Source organism: Hippichthys cyanospilos, chromosome 21 (assembly GCF_059441005.1).
Source record: "Hippichthys cyanospilos isolate Australia breed blue-spotted pipefish chromosome 21, RoL_Hcya_1.0, whole genome shotgun sequence".
Classification (NCBI taxonomy): Eukaryota; Metazoa; Chordata; class Actinopteri; order Syngnathiformes; family Syngnathidae; genus Hippichthys; species Hippichthys cyanospilos.
Genome location: NC_142389.1, coordinates 11,830,488 through 11,850,000, shown reverse-complemented (window position 1 = coordinate 11,850,000; position 19,513 = coordinate 11,830,488). Strand labels below are relative to the sequence as shown.

The following is a 19,513-nucleotide window of genomic DNA, read 5'->3' as shown; positions in this document are numbered from 1 at the left end:
CATTGAACGAGTTTTTTTTAACAGTTTTCAAAATGTAGGTACTACTTATCTATAACCCTCTTAGTCCTGAACTCCAGTCCATGATAGCCTGTGTCCTGCATGTTTTCCAAGTCAATTCAAACGATTAGCAGGAGCTTCATAATGGGCCTGATCAATTGAATCTGCTGTATTTGCAAAGAAAGACTTGAAAAACATACAGGATATAGGCCATCGTGGACTGGAGTTTGATGCTTCAGGACTAAAAGGGTTTTAACATTTATTAATACTTTCAGTTGAATTATTAAGTTCTGTACATTGTTATTATTCCGTGTTACAGTGGCTCACAATCATATCAAATAGTGTTTAGAAATGCGTGTGTAATGTGTAAGATCGGTAAAAAAGAAAAAAGGCTCCACTTTGTACCGATTGTCGTCTAAACCCAATCTTAAAAAGTCTTTATGGCAGAATTTCATTTGTAATCTCCTGTAAAAGTAGTATTTCACTTGGTCCAAGCAGAAACTCCAGCTCAAGTTTCAACCCGTTAAGACTGGATCCGCTCCCTGTGCAGAGCCATGGACTTCCTTCTCTGCACGGCCGAGATGGCGGCCTCAGCGGCGCCGCGGTAACTATCTGTCTCCTGCGAGTCCTCGCTGTTCTGCGACTTGGTACTGTCCTGCGAGTCCGGCTTCTGCCTCAGCGCTCGGTTCTGCTCCTCTTTCAGTTCCACGTACGACCTGGAGAAGGTGTGAAAAATGGACGTGACGGGGAAGGCCATGAGCAGGATCCCGCTCAGGATGCTGCTGAGCGCCACCACCTGGCCAGGGATGCTCCTGGGCACCATGTCACCGTAGCCCACCGTTGTCATGGAGATGACCGCCCACCAATAGCTGCCGGGGATGCTGGTGAACTCCTGTTTGGCGCCGAACTCACTTTCGGCGAGGAACACCAGTGGGGAGAAGAGCGCCATGGCCACGCACAGGAAGAGCAGCAGCAACCCGAACTCCCGTGTGCACCTTCGCACCGTCAGGCCAAGTGTCTGCAGGCCCAGCGAATGGCGAGCCAGCCTCATGACGTAGAAGATCCGCAGGGCTCGCAGGACTCGCAAGACGAGGCCCACTTTCTCCAGGTAGTTGTTCCCGGAGCCGGCCGGCTTCCCGCCCACCGACAGCGAGTCGACGATGAGTGTGATGTAGTAGGGCAACAGGGCCACCACGTCGATGACGTTGAGTGGTGTGCGCAGGAACATGCACTTGCTCTGGGTTTGGATGAAGCGAAGCACGAACTCCAGGGAGAACCACGCTACGCACACCGTCTCCAGAACGAAGATGTTGAAGCACCTCTGGGAGCACTCCCCCTGCAGAGCAAACCAACGATGGCATGAAGGTAAGCGATTCGGAAGAATCACTGCCAAAGTTCAGTTGTATTTAACGTTTCAGTTTGATAAATTTGTTTAATCTTGGGAGATTTGTAATGTTTGGAAAAACCTTCAGACTCTAATGGTATCAAACACGTTACAAGGTCAAGGTAGTAGCTGTTAAAAAATCCACAGCTGTGAACAGAAAGTCATTCTTGGTCATAAAGCATCGTTCACGTCGTAAAGCAGACTGAATACACACCAAGATATTCAAAACTATTACCTTGTGGAAAAGGTGCTTATTTGAAAAAGCACAGATATAAACTGAAACCCATATTAGTTCATAAAACATCACCCACATCATAAAGCTAAAAATACAAAGATGTGCAAAGCTGTTATCTTGACAAAAAGTGCCCACTTGAAAATGCAGCACTGTGCACTGAGTCATTTCATGTCATAAAGCATCATCCACATCATAAAACTGAGTTAGAAAATATCAAGATCTGCAAAGCCCTTATCCCAGCAAGAGATGCCTACTGCACAGATATGAACTGAAAGTCATAAAGCAAAATCCACATCTTAAAGCTGACAGAAAATACCAAAATGTGCATGGATGGGCTAAAGGTGCCAACTTGAAAAAGAAGATCCTGAGAGCCCTTCCAGGCCATAAAACATCATCCACATCATAAAGCTGGCTGAGAAAAAATACACACCTAGTAAAACAACAAAAAACAAAACATATGTTTTAAATATTAGATGAATAGTGTTTCTATATGTTTTATAGTGTTTTATATAAAATGTTTATTCATCATAATAAATTATGTGACGCCTTCTGGTGTGGTGGAGCAATATAATAAATATGTGCAAATGTAAAAAAAATGAGCATAATAAATGTTCAAAAAGCTGCAATGCACACACCATAGCCAAGTTGTTCTTGTAAAGGATAAAGAATAGATGCATGTGAGTGTTATCATGTTGACTGTCTACTTGTGCTGCAGCATTATTTACAGTATGTTCAAATATCCATATTAGCATCAGAAGACTGCGACATATGTGTTATTTGTTAGCTTGTTTGTTTAATTTTGCCTCGTCTTAGTGCGTGTTTGTTTTAAGCACCTGCCTTTTTGTGTTTAGACTTTCAAGAATGCTTCCAAAGTATTGAGATGAAAGTGATGTCGCAATTGCCAAAGCCAAAACGCTTTGAGTCTTGTGGCTTTGTTGTTTTAATGAACAGAGCAGGTGATGAGCATTCATTAAATGTGAAAACAAAACAAAATGGCATTGACACGCACCATCAAAGGTGTGCTGAAAAAAAAGAAAAAACTCAACTAATCTCTTTCTGTCATCAGTTGTCGGCGCTCATGAATTTTTCAGCGTATAATTGCAACAAGACATTGTTGGGTCATTTAGTCACTTGGCCCTGGAGCACAGCATAAATGAGAACTGTTTGCTTTTCATCTTTACACATTTACCTTTGAGATTTATGAACTCATTCCATCCCAAATATGGATTTTTACTTTTTTTTTCTTTTTAAATCCAGACATGAAACTCCTGGCATTTATATGCATATGTTTGTTCACAATTTTTTCAAGTGTTTAGCTAAAAAAGGGACTAAAAATGGCTTGTTCTGTATGGATAGACTACTCAATTACTACCTTAATTAGTACCTTTAAATACTCAAGCAATCAATTAGTACTTAGTTACTTAATAATTTTTTTTAAAAAGTACTGTACTGTTGCACTTACCCAAAGTAATTGGCTTTTTAGTACTTAATACCTAATGTAATCAACTGTTTTAGTACCAGATTACTTAAAGTAATTGATTACTTGAGTACTTAATGCATTTAGTATAATAATGCATTTTTCTAGCCCTCTTTAGCAAAACAGTTTAAGGAAATGAAAATTTAAGGATATATATATATATATATATATATATATATATATATATATATATATATATATATATATATATATGTACGTATGTATGTATGTGTATATAGATATACCTGTATTATGTATCTGGGATTGAATTGAGTCAAATACCTAGGATTGAATGTCTCAATTTAAATAAAAAAATAAAAATAAAAAAAATAAAAAAATTAGCCATAACATTTCCTTTAACATTTGCTCAAAAGTATTCTTTTCTATTTGTGTGACAAAAATGGATGCTGCTTTCTTGGGATGAAGAAAGTGTTCACTTTAAAGCCCCCAATTACAATTATTATTTAATTCCACTCTGTTTGCAGGAGTGGCTGATGTCCACTGAGAACGTGAAATAAACAACAATCAGCACAGTCCCCCAAGCGCTCCGCTTGAGGTTTTGGCTCCAGGCTCTTATGTTAAAACGCAAAATTACCATAACTCAATCTGGCGGCATTTCATCCATGCAGAAAATAATCATTAAAAAAAAAAAAGAACAATGACTGCCAAAAGCAGTTGGAAAGATACACTATTATATATATATATATATATATATATATATATATATATATATATATATATATATATATATATATATATATATATATATATATATATATATACAAGATTGCATAGACAAGTCACAAGACTTTGATAGTTTTCTTGGATTGAAAAAATGTCACTGAATTAGACTTTTTGCTAGACAAGACTTGTCTATAATAGTGGATAAAAAAAAAAAAACTAGTGTGTAGACTAAACCAGACTAGTTTGTCCAGACTAGTCAAACTACTTTGTTTGGTTTATTCACAACATTAGATTAGACTACTTGATCCTCGATCTACTTGTTTGTACTTGTGTGTTGCAGTTCACACTAGACAACACTCGTCACAAAACTACACTGCTCAGACTCGCCTGAATGTACTAGTCACTAGACTAAACAAGTTTGGAATAGACTAGTTTCTATAGTCACAAAACGAGACTGGTTCAGATCATTTAGCAGACTAATCTGATTGAATACACCACTAGACTAGTCACTAGACCAGACGAGTCTAACCTCTTCATCAGATTAGACTTGTGTATGTATATGTGTATATATATATATATATATATATATATATATATATATATATATATATATATATATATATATATATATATATATATATATATATATATATATATATATATATATATATATATATATATATATATATATATATATATATATATATATCTCAAATGAATGTTGGACTATTTATGAATATTATAAAAATGTTCCGAGCTATCTTGTTTAAAAAAAAAAAAAAAAAAATTCTCGAACACATTATTGAAGCACTGCAGCATGATAATCTTGATGCAAGTGGTCACCAAAAGCTTTTTTATTTAAATTATAATCACGTCCAAAAACAAACATGACACTCACAGCACTCGTGCTGCTTTCAACTTGCTGTCAAGAGTTCCTCATCACAGCTCAAGACAAGCGTGGAAACTGTTGACTCCTCACCTCCAATTTTCCATCAATTTATTCCATTTATTTAGCGGCCCTGTTTGCTTTGCATCAGCGCACTCCAAAATGAATCTGCGTGCGTGTGTGCTTGTAAATGTGTGTTTTGAAGCGTCAACACAACCTTCTAACATCCAAATGGCGTCAGATTTTATTTCTTTTTTTGCTGTTTGAGTCATGCTGCTCCACCCTTCCCATTAATTAAAAATGGACTAATCTGGTTATGTTACATAATTGCCCCCTTTCTAGAATAAAAATGGTATGGTCCTGTAAAATAACAAAGACGAGCTATGTTTTTATTGTTTTTGTTTATGGATTTTTCTCTTTGTGCTTAATAATACAAACTACAAATGTACGAGTAGTAGAGAATCACAGTGGTAATTTTTCTAACAGGAATAGAAAATTAAAATTGAATGGGTTTTTTTCGCAGTTGAAGAAAAATTGTTGCATTCGTATGGGCCAATAGGAAGGGACATTCTGGTGAAAATGCAAACTTCGCAGGGGAGCGTGGAAAGATGAAAAACCAAGAAGCGATGTCAAAGACAATGTAGCTGTGTGACGACAGTTTTTATAAAGGCCAAAAAAATTTCTGAGAAAAAAAAAACTAAACAAACCTTCCATCTTTGTTTTTTGGCACAATGTTTTTCTATGTACAACAAGCAAACAAAAGAGCAACAAAAAAAAAACAACAACAAAAATCAAAGTAGTTGTCCGGCTACATAGTTTCCTCTATCATTTGTTTTTTCAAATATGGGCTGCAAAAAATTGTTAGTAAAATCCTTCATATTCAAGGGATAGTCAACATATTTACTTATTTATTTAGCTCTTTAAAGCCCCCCCAAAAAGTTGTTATTTTGTCCGTTTTAAGCCTTATTTATTTCAGGTATCGAGACTCGCAACGGCCCGATGGTGGCCATTGGACAATCAGGAACTAGATATTAGAAGAACATAATGTTGACAATTTCTAGCATTTTCAAGGAAAATTGCTATCATCTGGGCCAATAGGACAGGACCACTGGGTGAAAATGGAAAATTTACAGGGAAGTAGGGAAAGAATGATATAGAAGACAGTGAAGTGGCGTTGGTTCATTTTTCACAGAATTTTCTATCAAATGTATTGTTTTGAAGCGTAATATTTGTTTTGCATTTTTCTCAAAATAGGGGTTCGCGGAGCTATGGAGTTGAAAAATTTATGAGAAAAAAAAAAAAGAAACAAGATTTCCACCTCGGCGTTCTCCACATTGTTTTTCTATGTACAAAAAAAATAAATACCGGTAAATGAAAATAGCACAAAAAATAAGTATCGCCAATTTCACCATATTGTCTCACATATTGTTTGTCCACATGAGTCGCTGCACAGTTTGTTTCCAAACGTGCACTCCATAAAGCGTTACTAACATACTTCTATGGGGTTTTGTATTGTATGTCATTAAAGAGATAGTCCACTTATTCCGCCATTTTCAGCTGGAAGTTGTTATAATGCCTATAATTAATTTTAAGCCTTATTTACTCAGGAACTAGAAATTACAAGAACACAATATTGACATTTCTTGTATTTTTACAGAAAATTGCTATATCAGTATGAGCCAATAGGACAGGACTACTTGATGAAACAACAATTTTTACGGGGAAGTGAAAAAAAGAATTAAAAACCAAGAAGCAACATCAGGGAGATTGATGCGGTGTTGGCTCATTTTCATACTATTTTCTACCAAATTTACTGTTTTGATGAGTGACTTGTCCTGCGATTTGTCCTGCACTATTTTTTCTGTGTTCAAAAGACAAAAAAAGCACAAAAATTAGATTTTTTTTTTTTTTTACCAAGTTGTCCAAATCTATTTGCCCATACCCAAATTGTCTGTCTTCACGAGTTTCTGCACAGTTTAATTTTAAATATTCACTGCATAAATTGTCTATGGGACAGGATAGACATCTGTCTATGGGGTTTCACATCTTATATTGTTGAAGAGATAGTCCACTTATTCAGACATTTTCAGCAGTAAAAAGTAATTTAGCAATGGAGGTCGAAAATTTGTATAAAAAAAAAAAAAGAAGACCTTGGATCGTCCCATTCTATTGGTTCATTGCCATATTGTCAGTCTTCATGAGTTGCTGCACCGTTTGTTCTCAAACCCATCTATCCATTTTCTATAGCCGCTTATCCCCACAGGGGTAGTAGGCTTGCTGGCGCCTATTTCAGCTGGCGTCGGGCAGTAGGCGGGGGACACCCTGAACTGGTTGCCAGCCAATCGCAGGGCACACAGAGACGAACGACCAATCATGCGCCCAATCACACCTAAGGACAATTTAGTGTGTCCAATTCACCTGACGTGCATGTTTTTGGGGAGTGGGAGGAAGCCGGAGAGCCTGGAGAGAAACCACGTGGGCTCGGGGAGAACATGCAAACTCCACACAGGAAGGAGTCAGGTGGATTTGAACCAGGACCTTTGAACTGTGAGGCGGACGAGCTATTCACTGCGCCACGAGCCACCCTTGTTCTTAAACCCATACTGTGATATAAACAATAGGTTTGTCATTAAAATTATTGTTTTTTTCTGCGTCTAGAGGTTATCTATCAAAAATATTAATGGTGTTTGAAAAAAGTGGTAATGAAAAAGCCTTAATATGAACAAATTAAAATATTTTATCTTGGTGAAGTTTGCTGTTGATTTTGAATTCAATCTAGTGATTCTTGGCCTTAAAAGTGCATTTTGACTGATTGGAGTGTAGCAAAAGTGGCTTCTGTAAGACAAAAAGCGCCATATTTGATTAGCTGGTGACACAACTGTTCCCTCACATCCCCGCAGGAATTCCCACTCAATATTCTTTAGTGCTTCCTTTCTTTGAAGAGAAATCTTTGACAAGATTGGATTTGTTAGCTATGGATTTAGGGCAACTCTGCTGAAGTGAGGTGGTGGAAAAACAAAAACATGTAAGTGTTCTTGCCAGATGTCAATTAGCTTAAATGTGGCCTCAAGTGCTGTTTAGACCAAATGGGATCAAGATTTGAAGGTATGAGTGGTACAAAGGAAATCCATGCAACACCAGTCTGCAAGTCTCGCATCCTCATTCTAACAGGATGTCCCTGAACATAACACCAGCTAGCTGGATTTATTCTGTACTACAGTATACCGATACTTGCCATCCATCTATTTTCTAGCGTTTGTTTTCTTTATGGTTAGGGCAGAATTTTAGATAACGCTAAAAGCAGACATGCTAAGCACTAGTCTGATACAATATTGGAATTTTTCCATGTTATTTTTGGTCAAAGTTAAGTAGACGATGAGGGGGAATATGTTACGCTATTTTCGGCTTGGATTGTTGGCTAATTCTCTTTAAACTTCATTTTCAACTTGCATAGCAGTACTTTCAGCGTATATCTGTACCTTAAGGTGTAAAGATTTGTGTAAAATGTACTGAAAATTTAAATGAATTGTTAGCAAAATGTTATCAAAAGACTGAAAACAGTTTCATTAACTTGCTGTGCTAGCTTGAGTTATTACGTGTTCTACAATTTCAAATGATTGTGACATACTGTAGGTCGAAAAGATGTGCGTGGACCCTTTGGAATTATGTTATTTAAAGCAAAAAAGACTGTAAAAAAAATGTAAGACCATTATGATGAAAAAAATAAATTATGTTATTGTCATTGTCAACTAGCGTAAAGATGTCAAATGTATTGAGGAATAAAGTTGTTAACAAGAATGTAAGACCATTACGATGAAGAAAAAATGAATACCTGCGACATAATCTTGAATTATGCTTTCAGAGAACTGCATTGACATAAGTTGAGGAACTTCATCTAGACAAAATAGTGCATTGCCACAACTTATGACATTTTGGTGCCAGGGAACTATTGATATGATTTGAGAAGTTTATTTTGATAAAAAGTAGTGCTTTGTCATAACTTGTGACTTGAGATTCACATAGTCATGAGAAATGAAATTGTCAGCTGTTATCAAAACCCCCACAAAACTGATCCCGCTATGTAGTTTTAACTACACAAAAAAAGCACACATCGCGTCAGTTCGTGATCGATGGCACTTTTCATTTTTGAGGATGAATGTCACTGTCAGTGGAAATGACGAATGTGTCGCATATTTTGCGCGGATGACAGAATTCTGACATTTGCCAATCTAGTGATGATATATTGTTGCGGTTTAGGGATTTGGGAGCGGGGGTGCTTTTGAAGTGGTTGCAAAACGAGCAAGGGGATTTACATAAAAAGGTTGGAAGCACAGACGGGTAGAAGATGAAGATTGCAACATTTCTGGTGAAATTAATTGATCCCACATTCATCCGCTGAGTTGATAGGGAACTCTAAAATATTTTGTGTTCAAAATAAGAGAGGAAAACGTCCTTGCAAAAACATACTGGCCGTTAGAAGAGTCAGACAGGCTAAGTGCTGCGCATTGTCCTTGGCTCCTGACTGATCTGCTCTTACCGCAGTCCTGTCAGCTATCTGAGGACAACTAACAGTCCTGACCGACTCTCCAATTAAAGGGTTAAGACGTCCCGTTAGTCCAGCACAGCTCTAACGCTGTATCGCCAGGCGACGGACATCTGCGTAAGCCGGTGTCGAGGAGGATACGTTCTGGTGCTCACAGCCTTTAAGTTTTTAAGCGCCTACCCATCTTACTTTAATCCGCCGACTCGTCGAGTAACCGTTGAGACGAGAAGGTAGAAAAATTACGCAAATTATATATGGCTGCTCCTCACTCTAAAAGATCATTTGCACTTGTTAAGACCAGAATAGGGTTTAGCAGTCTTATACGACCACTCGGGTACGTTTGTTTTAACTTCAACCAACTCTGAGTAACTAAACTTTAATCAAGAATGGCACTGCCGATGTAAAGGCAATATAATTATTTCACTTACAAAAGACTAGGAGGTTCTCTAATTTTGGTCTATAAAAATGACAGAGATAGAATAAAGAATGAAATTTTGAAGTATTTATTTAGCGAAAGCAAAGCGAATAATTATTCACAGTATCAAAAAGTACATGGCTGGGCCTACCATGCCCTCTTAATACATAATACACAAAAACACATTCAATACATTTTGTCTTTCAGCTAATAAATGATTAAGATAAAACTTCGTCCAAGGCTATGAAAAACCATGCACAAAAACAAGTATAATGAAATAAAGATTTTAAAACATAATGAAAGGAGTGGAAAGTTTCTAAAAAGTCTAATACCAATTTTGAAAGAGGATCAAAGTGATCAGTTTCAATCCTCCTACATTGCGAATTAATGACATTATTAGTTGGGCTATCGGATGGATTTAGAATTTAGAATGACTTCCTTACCGGTTTGCTGCTTGAAATCCTCCGAAGGCTAACAACGTCGCAAGAATTTAAAAAGTGTCCAATTCTGAGAGTGACAGAGTCCTACTCCGACTTGGTGGTTTACACCCGAAGCCTGGAGAGGATCCTCACGCTTTTGGCAGGCAAAGGCAAAAAGGAAGCTACGAGTCTTGGGTGTTGGCCTTTTTATAGGACCTCAATCCCATGACTCGATGTACGCGTAATGGAACATACTTTGAACGATCTTAACCTTAAATGGAGGACTTTGAACGATCTTAGCCTTAATGAACGATCTTAGCCTTAAATGGAGGAAGTGAAAGTGTCACTGTGACACTTTGAGCACTTTTAATCGAACGATCGGACATGACTAATATCAACTCAAGGCCAGGCAGCAGCCTTTCCACCAAGAATAAGCATACATGGGCATTTGTTCCTCTTTTGGTATGCTGACCTGGCAGCTCAGTGTCTGTGCTGGCCGTTTAGTAACTTTCCACTTGAACACACGAACATTCCGATATGATTCAGCTGTATCTTGATCAAAGATACAGTTTAAAATGGTAATAACAAGTTGCATATTTCAAATCAGGCTAAAAAAGGCAATAACATATCATATGTGCACATTTACAGAATAAACATGAACATAGGTCTTAACATTTGTGATCAATTGACACTTTTTCCAATGGCAGTTACAGAGTAATATTGAGCATGACTTATTGCTAAAAGCTTGCTTTGATCTTATGGCCTCACAATGTGTCTACATTGTGAGTTGACTTCATGGACTTCTTTAATGTTGGTTGTCTTCAGAGATGATTTGGTGTCTGCTGTTTATGATATATTTATTTATAATATATTTATATTATATTCATTTATTTGTTTTATTCCAGTCGAGGTCAATTCTGACTGGTATCTTAAGCCAATAATTTACATGATAATTTTACATCAATTTGGCTCAATGTTACATCAACATGGCGCATTATTCCATCACATCGCTGCACTACCTGCGTTCACCACTATGTGTCGCCATTGCCCTCATCACATGACACCCCCTCCTTGGATTCAGTACCAGGCAGCCTTGGCATGGCCATCCCGGAGAACCCTCAGAAGTCGTAGTCCAACTGATGTTCCCGCCTAATCTCGTCGAGCAGATCCTCAACCCCAGTGTTGGATGACTGCGAAAAGTCAGTCATCATAGCCAATGTGGATACATGCAATGCAGCATGCAGAGATAGCAGGGGCGAGTCGGCTCGAGGAGAGGCATCAGTGGGGGGAGCCAGGTCATCATCATCCACAACGTCCTCCTCCGAATCCCCATGGGTATCCCCATCATTAAGGTCTCCGCAATCGCACACCATGGGCGAGCGAACCTGGGGTGACAGGGTCGGAGGGGAGGTTGCTCCTGACCACATAGGCGAGACCGGTACAATTACCGGGCTCTTAGGTTGCACTGGGATGCTCAAGGGGACCTCAGTGGTAACAGCGGGAGCCGACTCAGGGACCCCGGCGTCAGCCACCGGAGGACTCGGCTTGGGCATCCTTCTAGGGCTTGTAGCGACACAAAGACCACTGTTAAGGTGAGAGGTAATACAGCGACTGGAATCAGGAAAACGCCAAGTTAAATGAGTCAAAGAATGAACATAACCGAGCGCAGTACTTCCATCCCGGACAAGAGATGGAGGCAAACGTGAACTGCCTCGGGTCATCTTAACCAGTTTGGCTCCGAAAATTAGCCCTGTAAATCCTTCCAGGGACAGCCGAAGCTCTGAAAGCAGACATGCATCATTTCTGATATAGACACCATCAGGCAGGAACCAGTTTGGCCCTGAACAGTAGGGTGGAGGGAAGCAACAGGAACCCATGAAGGACTTCCCCACGACCCAGGCGAAGCACACTCGTTCGGTCCCGCACAGGAGACAGGAAGGGAGGCTCACCTATAATTTTCATAACCACAAGATCAAAAAACCGAATTGCTCCTATTCGGCAGGAGCTTCCTTAATTTTTTTGTACATTTTTTGGTTGCCCTTTTTTGCCGCTCGCTTCGACCGAGATACAGAAGAACTGTATTACTCGGGAGCTCCAGGTCGTCCAGCAATCACTGGTGATATAATCTCCAGAGACTGGTGAGGACTAGGGAGCGCGATTTCTAGCAACATAAGAAGTAGAATTGGAAAGGTTGTGTCCGGTATAATTTGGTATAGCCGGTGGAGTATCAGTGTAAGAGTGCTGTTGTGGTATGGGTGCATGTGGTGGATCAGTGTGAGTGTGTCTTGGTGATGTGGGTGTTTGGGGTGTGTATGTATGAAGTCTAGGCAAATTATCATCATGATTGGCATTCCGAGGTGGAAGGGTAAAAAATGCAGAATAAGTAAAGAACCAGGCAATTAAAACCAATTGACTAACTATACCAAGCCATAGTAACAGGGAGATTATTCCCCATACTATGCCCCATAGTACTAGCTTGACTGTGCGTATAACCCAGACTTGGTTGGAGCTGGTGCGGCACTTAAGCCGTGTCACCAGGCCCATAACATACAAAGCCAGAGCCATGGCTAGCACACCTTCAAGAATAATAGCCCCGTAGACTAGAGGGAAGAAAAAGGCAGACACAACGTCTAACACCAGCCAGCAGAGCAGCAGGACAGTTTCCGCTATCCCCACAGCTGTGTTGAGGTTGATTTTCACTCGCCCATGCATGTACACAAGAAAAAGGCCCATGCCATACGTGTAAGTACGGAACAGCAGCCTTAATACCAAAACTTTGGATATAGAAACAATTAGAATTAAAGGTCGAGTAAACTGTCGCCAATCCCAATAGCCAGTGCAGCTATATCCTATCCAAATAGCAAAAGTTATCCAAAATTCAATTTCATTACTTACTTCAGTGACGGTGCCAGGTCGTCCGTAAGTAGTATCATTAAGATTGTTTGCCATGGTTCAGCAAGGTTACCTTTCCACCTTTGAGTGCTCAGCTTGGACCCGAGAGACCAAGTGACTAGCGTGCCGCTGAGCCGCGGCTCTTATAGGCAGTTTGGCTCCACCCCTCGGGCGCGGTTTCATTTCGTGGGCTGGCTTTTGCATCATTGGAGGTTGTCCTGGGTCGTCCCCTCGGTGAGATGAATCGCTGGACTCCACCCTTGGTGATGAGGTAGATACATCCTGCAACGGCGATGATTCCGATCGCCAGCAGAATCCATCTCCACAGTCCCCCAATTGCTTCAGCCATCCAATCTCCAACAGCAGACATCCCTTCCCCCACAATCTCAACGCTGGTTCTAATGGCTGCCTTGGTGGTTTTGACAAAGGCCAGGCCAACCACTTCGTACCATGCGCAATCATGGAGGTCAGTGCCGCTGCCACACTGCAGCCAGTGTTCAGCGGGGGAGTGACAAGTCCCGTTGTTGTAGATCTTATTCGGGCCCACCCAGTCGTAGCCAATCACTTCCTGTCCCCAGCACAGGCTCCTTCTGAGCGCGTGTCCTTCAATGATTTGGCGAAGGGGATGAGGTTGATTAGGCCGGTACCTTGTGGGTGCAGTCCGATGTTTTGCGATGAACAGTTGGTAGTCTTTCATCCATTTCTGGCAGAAAGTCTCATTTCCGTGTCGATTGCGTTTCCATGTCCCGTCGGACTGCTTTGTCCAAAAGGCTCCTTCATCGTCAGTAGAACCGTCATCAGGAAAGTTCTCTTGACAATAATCTTTCCACTGGGGCCAAGTGTTGCAAGGTCGTCGGGCCAAAGTAACTGAACATTGAGTCTTTTCTTTGTTACAAATCATCCTCCAAGGTCTAGGAGTGGCATACAAGTACGGAGTGTACGAGGGCCAAATGTCCTGTTCTTTGGAGTAGACAGTTGCAACATACTGATACTTGACCCAGTAGTTGGTCGACACATTTAGGCAAGGCATTACATATTGTTTCATTTCAGTTTTCCAAAAACCCCACCATGTTCTTGTGAGATCTCTGGTGTGGAATTCTTTCCATTGCTGTAAGATTCCCTTCACAGTTTTGTTGGTTTTTAGGCCAGAACAATTATATAACCATTGCACCGAAATTAGCTTTTGAACTTCGTATAGGGGGCACCTTGGTGAGTTCCCTACAGACCATTGTTGTTGGTGCAGAGCGTCGTAGATTCTATCTGCTACGCATTTATCAATTTTGTCAAAATCATTTTGTGGTACAGACATCAGATCATCTGGGTTTGGGAGTCGCTGAACCCACATGTTCTGAGGCGTTTTGAAAAAATGGTGAGAGCCTTGGGTGGTTCTATATTCATACCAGAGGTCAAGTCTTTTCTCCCATAGCCAGGGGAGAGACACATTCAACCAATGTTCATAATCTACTTTAGTTATTGGTTGGATGGGGGAGTCTACCCAGAGGTTTGCTACCTCAAATTCAGGGTTAGAAATGCTTGTGGCTACTAAAACCTGGAATTGTTCAGTACATTTACTGCCAACATTCCAATAACAATTTGAAAGTTTTTGTGCCAAAAGACATACATTTGTTACCTGATGCTTTGTTATGTCAAGTTTGTGTTTAGCTAGAACTTTTATAGATCTCCCCAATCTTTTCTTATTTCTAGCTCTAAACGGCGCATGACGGTTAGCGGGGACTGGTGCCGGAGTGGTTAACAATTTTTCAGGCACACAATTTAATTTCAAACAACTCCAACAAGGTTCCCACTTAGGGCGGAAATCAATACAAGTGTTATTAGGTTTTGGAGCGTCTCTTACCCAATTGGTCCCCTCGATCCATTCTCCGTCATCACGCCCGGGCAAGGGAGAGCAATATGACGAATAGTGCCATTTTCCTGTTTCATTCCCTATTTTAATCCAATTTCTTCTAACTAACCTAGTTTCTTTCTTTATCAACAAAATGATTTCAGCTAGAGTGTCCAATTTTCCAGCAAGCATCCACACATCATGGACTGTGAATTCAAAGTCTTCTTTGTGGTCTCGAAACGTTGTTGCATTCTTCAGGAGTTCAATCCCTGTCTTGACTCTGGGTTTCAAATCGTCTTTAACTTTTCTGATAAGTCCTTCGAGCCCCCCAGAATCAATCAGTGGGTATGGGTAGGTCCATTGTATCTTGATCTTCTTGCTTCGGGTTTTCCAACAGGTCTGGTTGTATTCTTTGCTTGTTCCATATTCGAATTTTGTCATTTCTAGCGGGTCAGGCTTGACAATTTTTCTGCAGCCTCGTATGTCACCGAACCAGCAGTTGAGCCATACTGCTACTAAGATTATCGTACAACAAGTAAACAGTATTCGGCAAACATATTTTTCCCAAGGTATCTCATCCAAAGGCAAGATGGATGGCTTGTATAGAGGGAAGCCTCTGCTGGGGCTGAAGTCCTGGGTAGATATCATCGGAGGTTCAGCTTCTTCAATAGGCACTAATTCTATTTCTTCCATTGACTGTGGTTGTTGGCTTACAACCACTGGTTCCTCATAGTGGTGCACCACTTTAGATGGGTCTTCAGGTGCATCACTTTGAGGAGAGCTTGGATCGTTGAGGAGTTCTGTGTTCTTGTATATCGGTTCAATGTTGGCATAAATCAATTGCGGGGATGTTTGGTGGAGGTAGGAGCCCGGTTCTGGTTCGTTGTCCATGGGGTCTTCTAAGTGGAGACCGCTCTCCAAGAGGTCTTCTTCGATGCTCTCTTGCTGGATGTCTGCCACTTCTGACCCTTCGCTCCTCTAATCCTCTTGTAGTCTTCAGCCATCGCCCACTTCCACGCAGTGACTTGGACCACGCCTGGTTTGGGGGAGGGGCCTTCAACCTCTTGGTCCCGCCCTTCTCCTGGCAGTTCCTTAACTCCCGCTGCGCGGTTCTTGTGTTCCTCTCTGCTCCAAGCTCTAATTGGTCTTATTTGCAATACCTGTATCAATTCTTCGTACACAGGTTGCCTCCATTCATCCAACAGTGAGGTCAATTTCCAATAAGAGTTTCTGCTGGACTCATGGTTTCTTAAGCATGAAAAAGTCGGTGGGTTGTCTCGGCAGAAGTCTTCTCCTACAACTTTCACAATCAGCACTTGTTTGAAGTTGTTGTAGGTCCCAACTGCTTCTTCAGCTTCTCTTTTCTTGATTTCCAAAAACATGGCTCTATCGTTTGTCCACAGGAGTTCTTTGTCCTCCTTGGTGGTCCTGGAGATCTCGATGTAAGGCGGTTGTACATTATCATAGTAGTTTGGTCCCCATCTGACAAGTATGTCTTCATCCTGGTGGGCATTCAGCACCCAAGGCAATCCAGGGGGGAATTTTGTTCTCCAAAGCTCAGTTCCTTGTCGAGGCGTAGGATACTTGAGTATTGCTTCCGCATAGCACCACTGCGGGTTGCTAAACAGATTTGGCATTGAGCCCCAGTCCTCCTGCAGCTGTTCTTTGGTTTTCTTGGGTTCGGAGTAATCTCCGTTGCGGAAAGTGATGTCGGTTTCAATGAGATAATTATGAGACATCTTACCGATGCATGAATGTGAGTAGTCCAGGCGTCCTCTAAGCATAAAAGGAAATTTCTTACCTGCACGTTCTCTTATCAAGTCATTCAAAGCATGGTAATTTGTGTATATTTTCGCCTTCTCTTCTCCAATAGATTGTATCAAAACTTCGTTTTCCAGTTTCTTCTTCTCTTTGTCCGTTTCAGTCGTGTGGTCAATATGCACGTAGTCATGATCCTTGTAGAGCGCACCATGGATCATTGCTCTGTTTCTGTTGTTTCTCCCTCCACTGAGGTCGTTTTGGGTTCCAATTGCCGGCTGCATGCTTCACCAAGTATGGCCAGGCGGTTCTCGGTTCCCTCGGTCTTGGTTGACGGTCTCTTCCACAGCCTGGAGAGTTCCTTCTCTGCTGACTCTTTGCTCAGATGTCTAGTCAAGATTGGAAGCTTGTCGGTCAGGCTGGGCTTTTTAAGCTTGGGGGGCGGAGCCTCAGTTGGTTCCTCCTCTTCTGGGGACTGCCCTTTTTTGGATTCTTCTGCTTTGTCATCATTTATCTCTTCATTCGCTGTTTCAGTTTCTTCACCGGATTCCGCTGAATTTCCACTTATTGGTTTTTCTAGGTAATTTTCGGCGGTCCCCACCCTCAGCTTTATGGCCAAGGCATAGATCCCATCATAAGGTATCATCGTGACTTGGAAAGCGATTTTGATTATGACGGCTTGTTCCGGGTGTCGTATTCTCCCAGGACGTGGTCGGTACCAGAGTTTTCCAAATTCTTCTTCTCTGGGTGTCCTGCTTCCACTGCTGGTGTACGGCGCCAGATGGTAACAAATTACCTTCTTCTTGTACTGCAATTCTTTTTCTGTGAGATCTAGGGCAGTGACATAGGTGTGCAGTGCACTGTCCGCTCCAATGATCTCTTCGGGTGCTTTTGGTCCATCTTCCCACTCCTGGGTCGCTCCGGAGTGAATCATTTCTTTCAACAGTCTAGCCCAGGTTGTCAGTGTCCACAGGCCTTGTGTTGCGTTTTCCAATTTTCTCCTCACTTTGTTGATTTGTGGATCTTCTCCGTAGCTTTCCACATACATCACACTTGATACAGGCTCCACCAGTCGTCGGAGCCACGCCGGAACAGAAGAAGGAGCTTCAGGCCAATTCTGGGCTATCAGCACCTCCAACTGTTTACTCCACTGGCTGTTGCCCACCCCGTATGTAAGGAGAGGTGGCAACGGAATCAGCGGGGTTACTGCTCTTGTCAGTTCTCCTCCAGTTGCTTCATTCAGTTGGACAAGTTTTCCTGCCGTTATGTTTTCTAAGCACTGGTCACAGAATCTCACCTCAAAGCCGTCCCACACACAACGGCACTTCCCGTCAGTAGGGTCAGCTTTGCTGAGATCCAGGCTCCACTGAGCGAAGAACTTGATCCTTGGTAGTGGATTCATTCTGCATAGCTCACATACATATGAGTCTAATACTTTGGCCGGAGAGATTCTTCCTTCCAGGCCATAGCCTCCCTCCGCTTCAATCTGCTCCTCCGGGCTCAACTCAAGATCCGTTGGCTTCAAGTAGCTGGCTCCGGAGAACAGAGTGCGCAGGGCGTTTGGTCTCAGGCAAATGACACAGGCTTCTTGATCCAGTGTCCATTCGAAGTGTTCATCTGCATCCTTCAGCAGATATCCTTTCTTGGCATTGCTCAAATTCATGAGCGCTCTTCCAACATAAATTCCTCCTGCGGTTCTTCGTGTGACGACCGCTCCTCTGACCGCGGCAATGCGGACATAGGGTGGTACAAATTCTGATGCCATTCTTCTTTTGTTTTAGTTACTCTTGGTTGGAGCTGAATCAGCTGATAGTGGTTTGAGCTGCTCCACTCCTTGAATTCCTCGCTTCTTTAGACGCACTGTATTTCTGTCTAATATTTCTTCAACAATGTCAGTTCGGTCATACTTAGCTTTTACTGCAAGATGGCTTGGCGCTTCTCGGGACTTGATCCAGACTCGCTGACCAACACGAAATGGGCATTTTCTTGCTGGTTGAGTCTTTATATCTGATGTTCGCCCCGCCTCTTGGGCAACGAAAGGCCGTTGGTTCAATTCTTCCGAAGGGGAGGGTCTATCAGTTCGACTTCTCCCGTTCAGGTTGACGCCCAGTTCCACCAATTTTTCACTCCATTCTTTTCCATTTGCATTTTTTCCTAGCCAATTCTTGACTAGGCCAATGGTCCTTTCAGCAACGCCGTTGGCTTGTGGTGTGTAAGGGGGCGAGTAGATCCTTGTCACTCCCCACTTTTGACACCATTTGTCCACTTGAGCGTTCTTGAAATGAGTCCCATTGTCTGTTCTTAGTTCCTTTGGTATGCCAAGCCATTTGCATCCCTCATTCAGGGTTTTTATGACACTATTGGCGTTAGCTTTTCTCACTGCGTTCACGCCAAAGTGTCCTGACATTGAGTCCACAAGCACAATAAGGTACTTCTCACCTTTAGTGCCGTTTACTCCCATGGGTCCTGCTACGTCCATGCAGATTGATCCCCAGGGAACAGTGCTCTTGATTGTCAGTCCATCCGCCCGCTGTCCTCGTCGTCCTGTGTTGTATTGGTTACATGGTACGCAGTCGCGTAGAACTTCGCGGATTTTCTTGTCGGGAATCCAAAGTTCCAACTTTTCCAACTCTTTTCGTGTGGGCAAAGGGCCTCCGTGGCCTAGCGCTTCATGTACGGCCGTAACCACTTCCCTCACGAACTCTTCTGGGACCACCCTTCCACGCGGGGTCTTGTCCCAGCTTGTTGCTCCTACAACTACAACTTTTCTCTCTTGGACGTATCGGTCAACTTCATCATTACCTTTCCAGTGAGCCCCCTCCTTGACGTGGGCTCTCTGGTGGACAACATCAATGTTCAGGTATAACCTTATCTCGGCTATCTTTTTCCATAGCTCACTATGTGCAATAGGTTTCCCTTTTGCGCTCTCGTAACCATTCTCTTCCCAGATGGTCAGATCTTCCATGAGAGCTTGGGCACA

The 19,513-nt window shown here is 41.8% G+C and overlaps 3 protein-coding genes across 4 annotated transcripts in view; 1 reads left to right on the top strand and 2 right to left on the bottom strand.

Annotated features, from left to right (window-relative positions):
• The window catches only part of slc66a2 (solute carrier family 66 member 2), a 41,321-nt gene extending 40,593 nt beyond the window's left edge, over nucleotides 1-728 (top strand). Inside the window, exons 6-7 of the transcript XR_015863940.1 lie at nucleotides 496-601; nucleotides 701-728. The gene's annotated coding sequence lies outside the window, so the exon portion shown is untranslated. The remainder of the gene's footprint in view (nucleotides 1-495; nucleotides 602-700) is intronic.
• kcng2 (potassium voltage-gated channel, subfamily G, member 2) overlaps nucleotides 1-19,513 on the bottom strand; it is a 44,883-nt gene that overhangs the window by 935 nt on the left and 24,435 nt on the right. Inside the window, exons 3-4 of one of the 2 annotated variants that reach the window (XM_088404422.1) lie at nucleotides 794-1,333; nucleotides 1-713 (exon numbers count right to left, since the gene is read on the bottom strand). The exon at nucleotides 1-713 is cut by the window's left edge and continues 935 nt beyond it. In XM_088404422.1, coding sequence (XP_088260548.1) covers nucleotides 606-713; nucleotides 794-1,333 — 648 coding nt within the window. In that variant the 3' untranslated portion in view covers nucleotides 1-605. Of the gene's footprint in view, nucleotides 1,334-19,513 lie in introns of both variants that reach the window. The other variant, XM_088404421.1, reaches the window with a different exon arrangement.
• LOC148406620 (uncharacterized) lies at nucleotides 12,644-14,934 on the bottom strand. Its single transcript, XM_088404423.1, has one exon. It carries the CDS (start codon nucleotides 14,275-14,277, stop codon nucleotides 13,051-13,053), a length of 1,227 nt encoding a protein of 408 aa, XP_088260549.1. The 5' UTR covers nucleotides 14,278-14,934; the 3' UTR covers nucleotides 12,644-13,050.

What these genes read in the sequence shown, in the direction of transcription:
- LOC148406620 (XM_088404423.1), bottom strand. Translation starts at nt 14,277, where the DNA reads ATGTGGGTTCAGCGACTCCCAAACCCAGATGATCTGATGTCTGTACCA.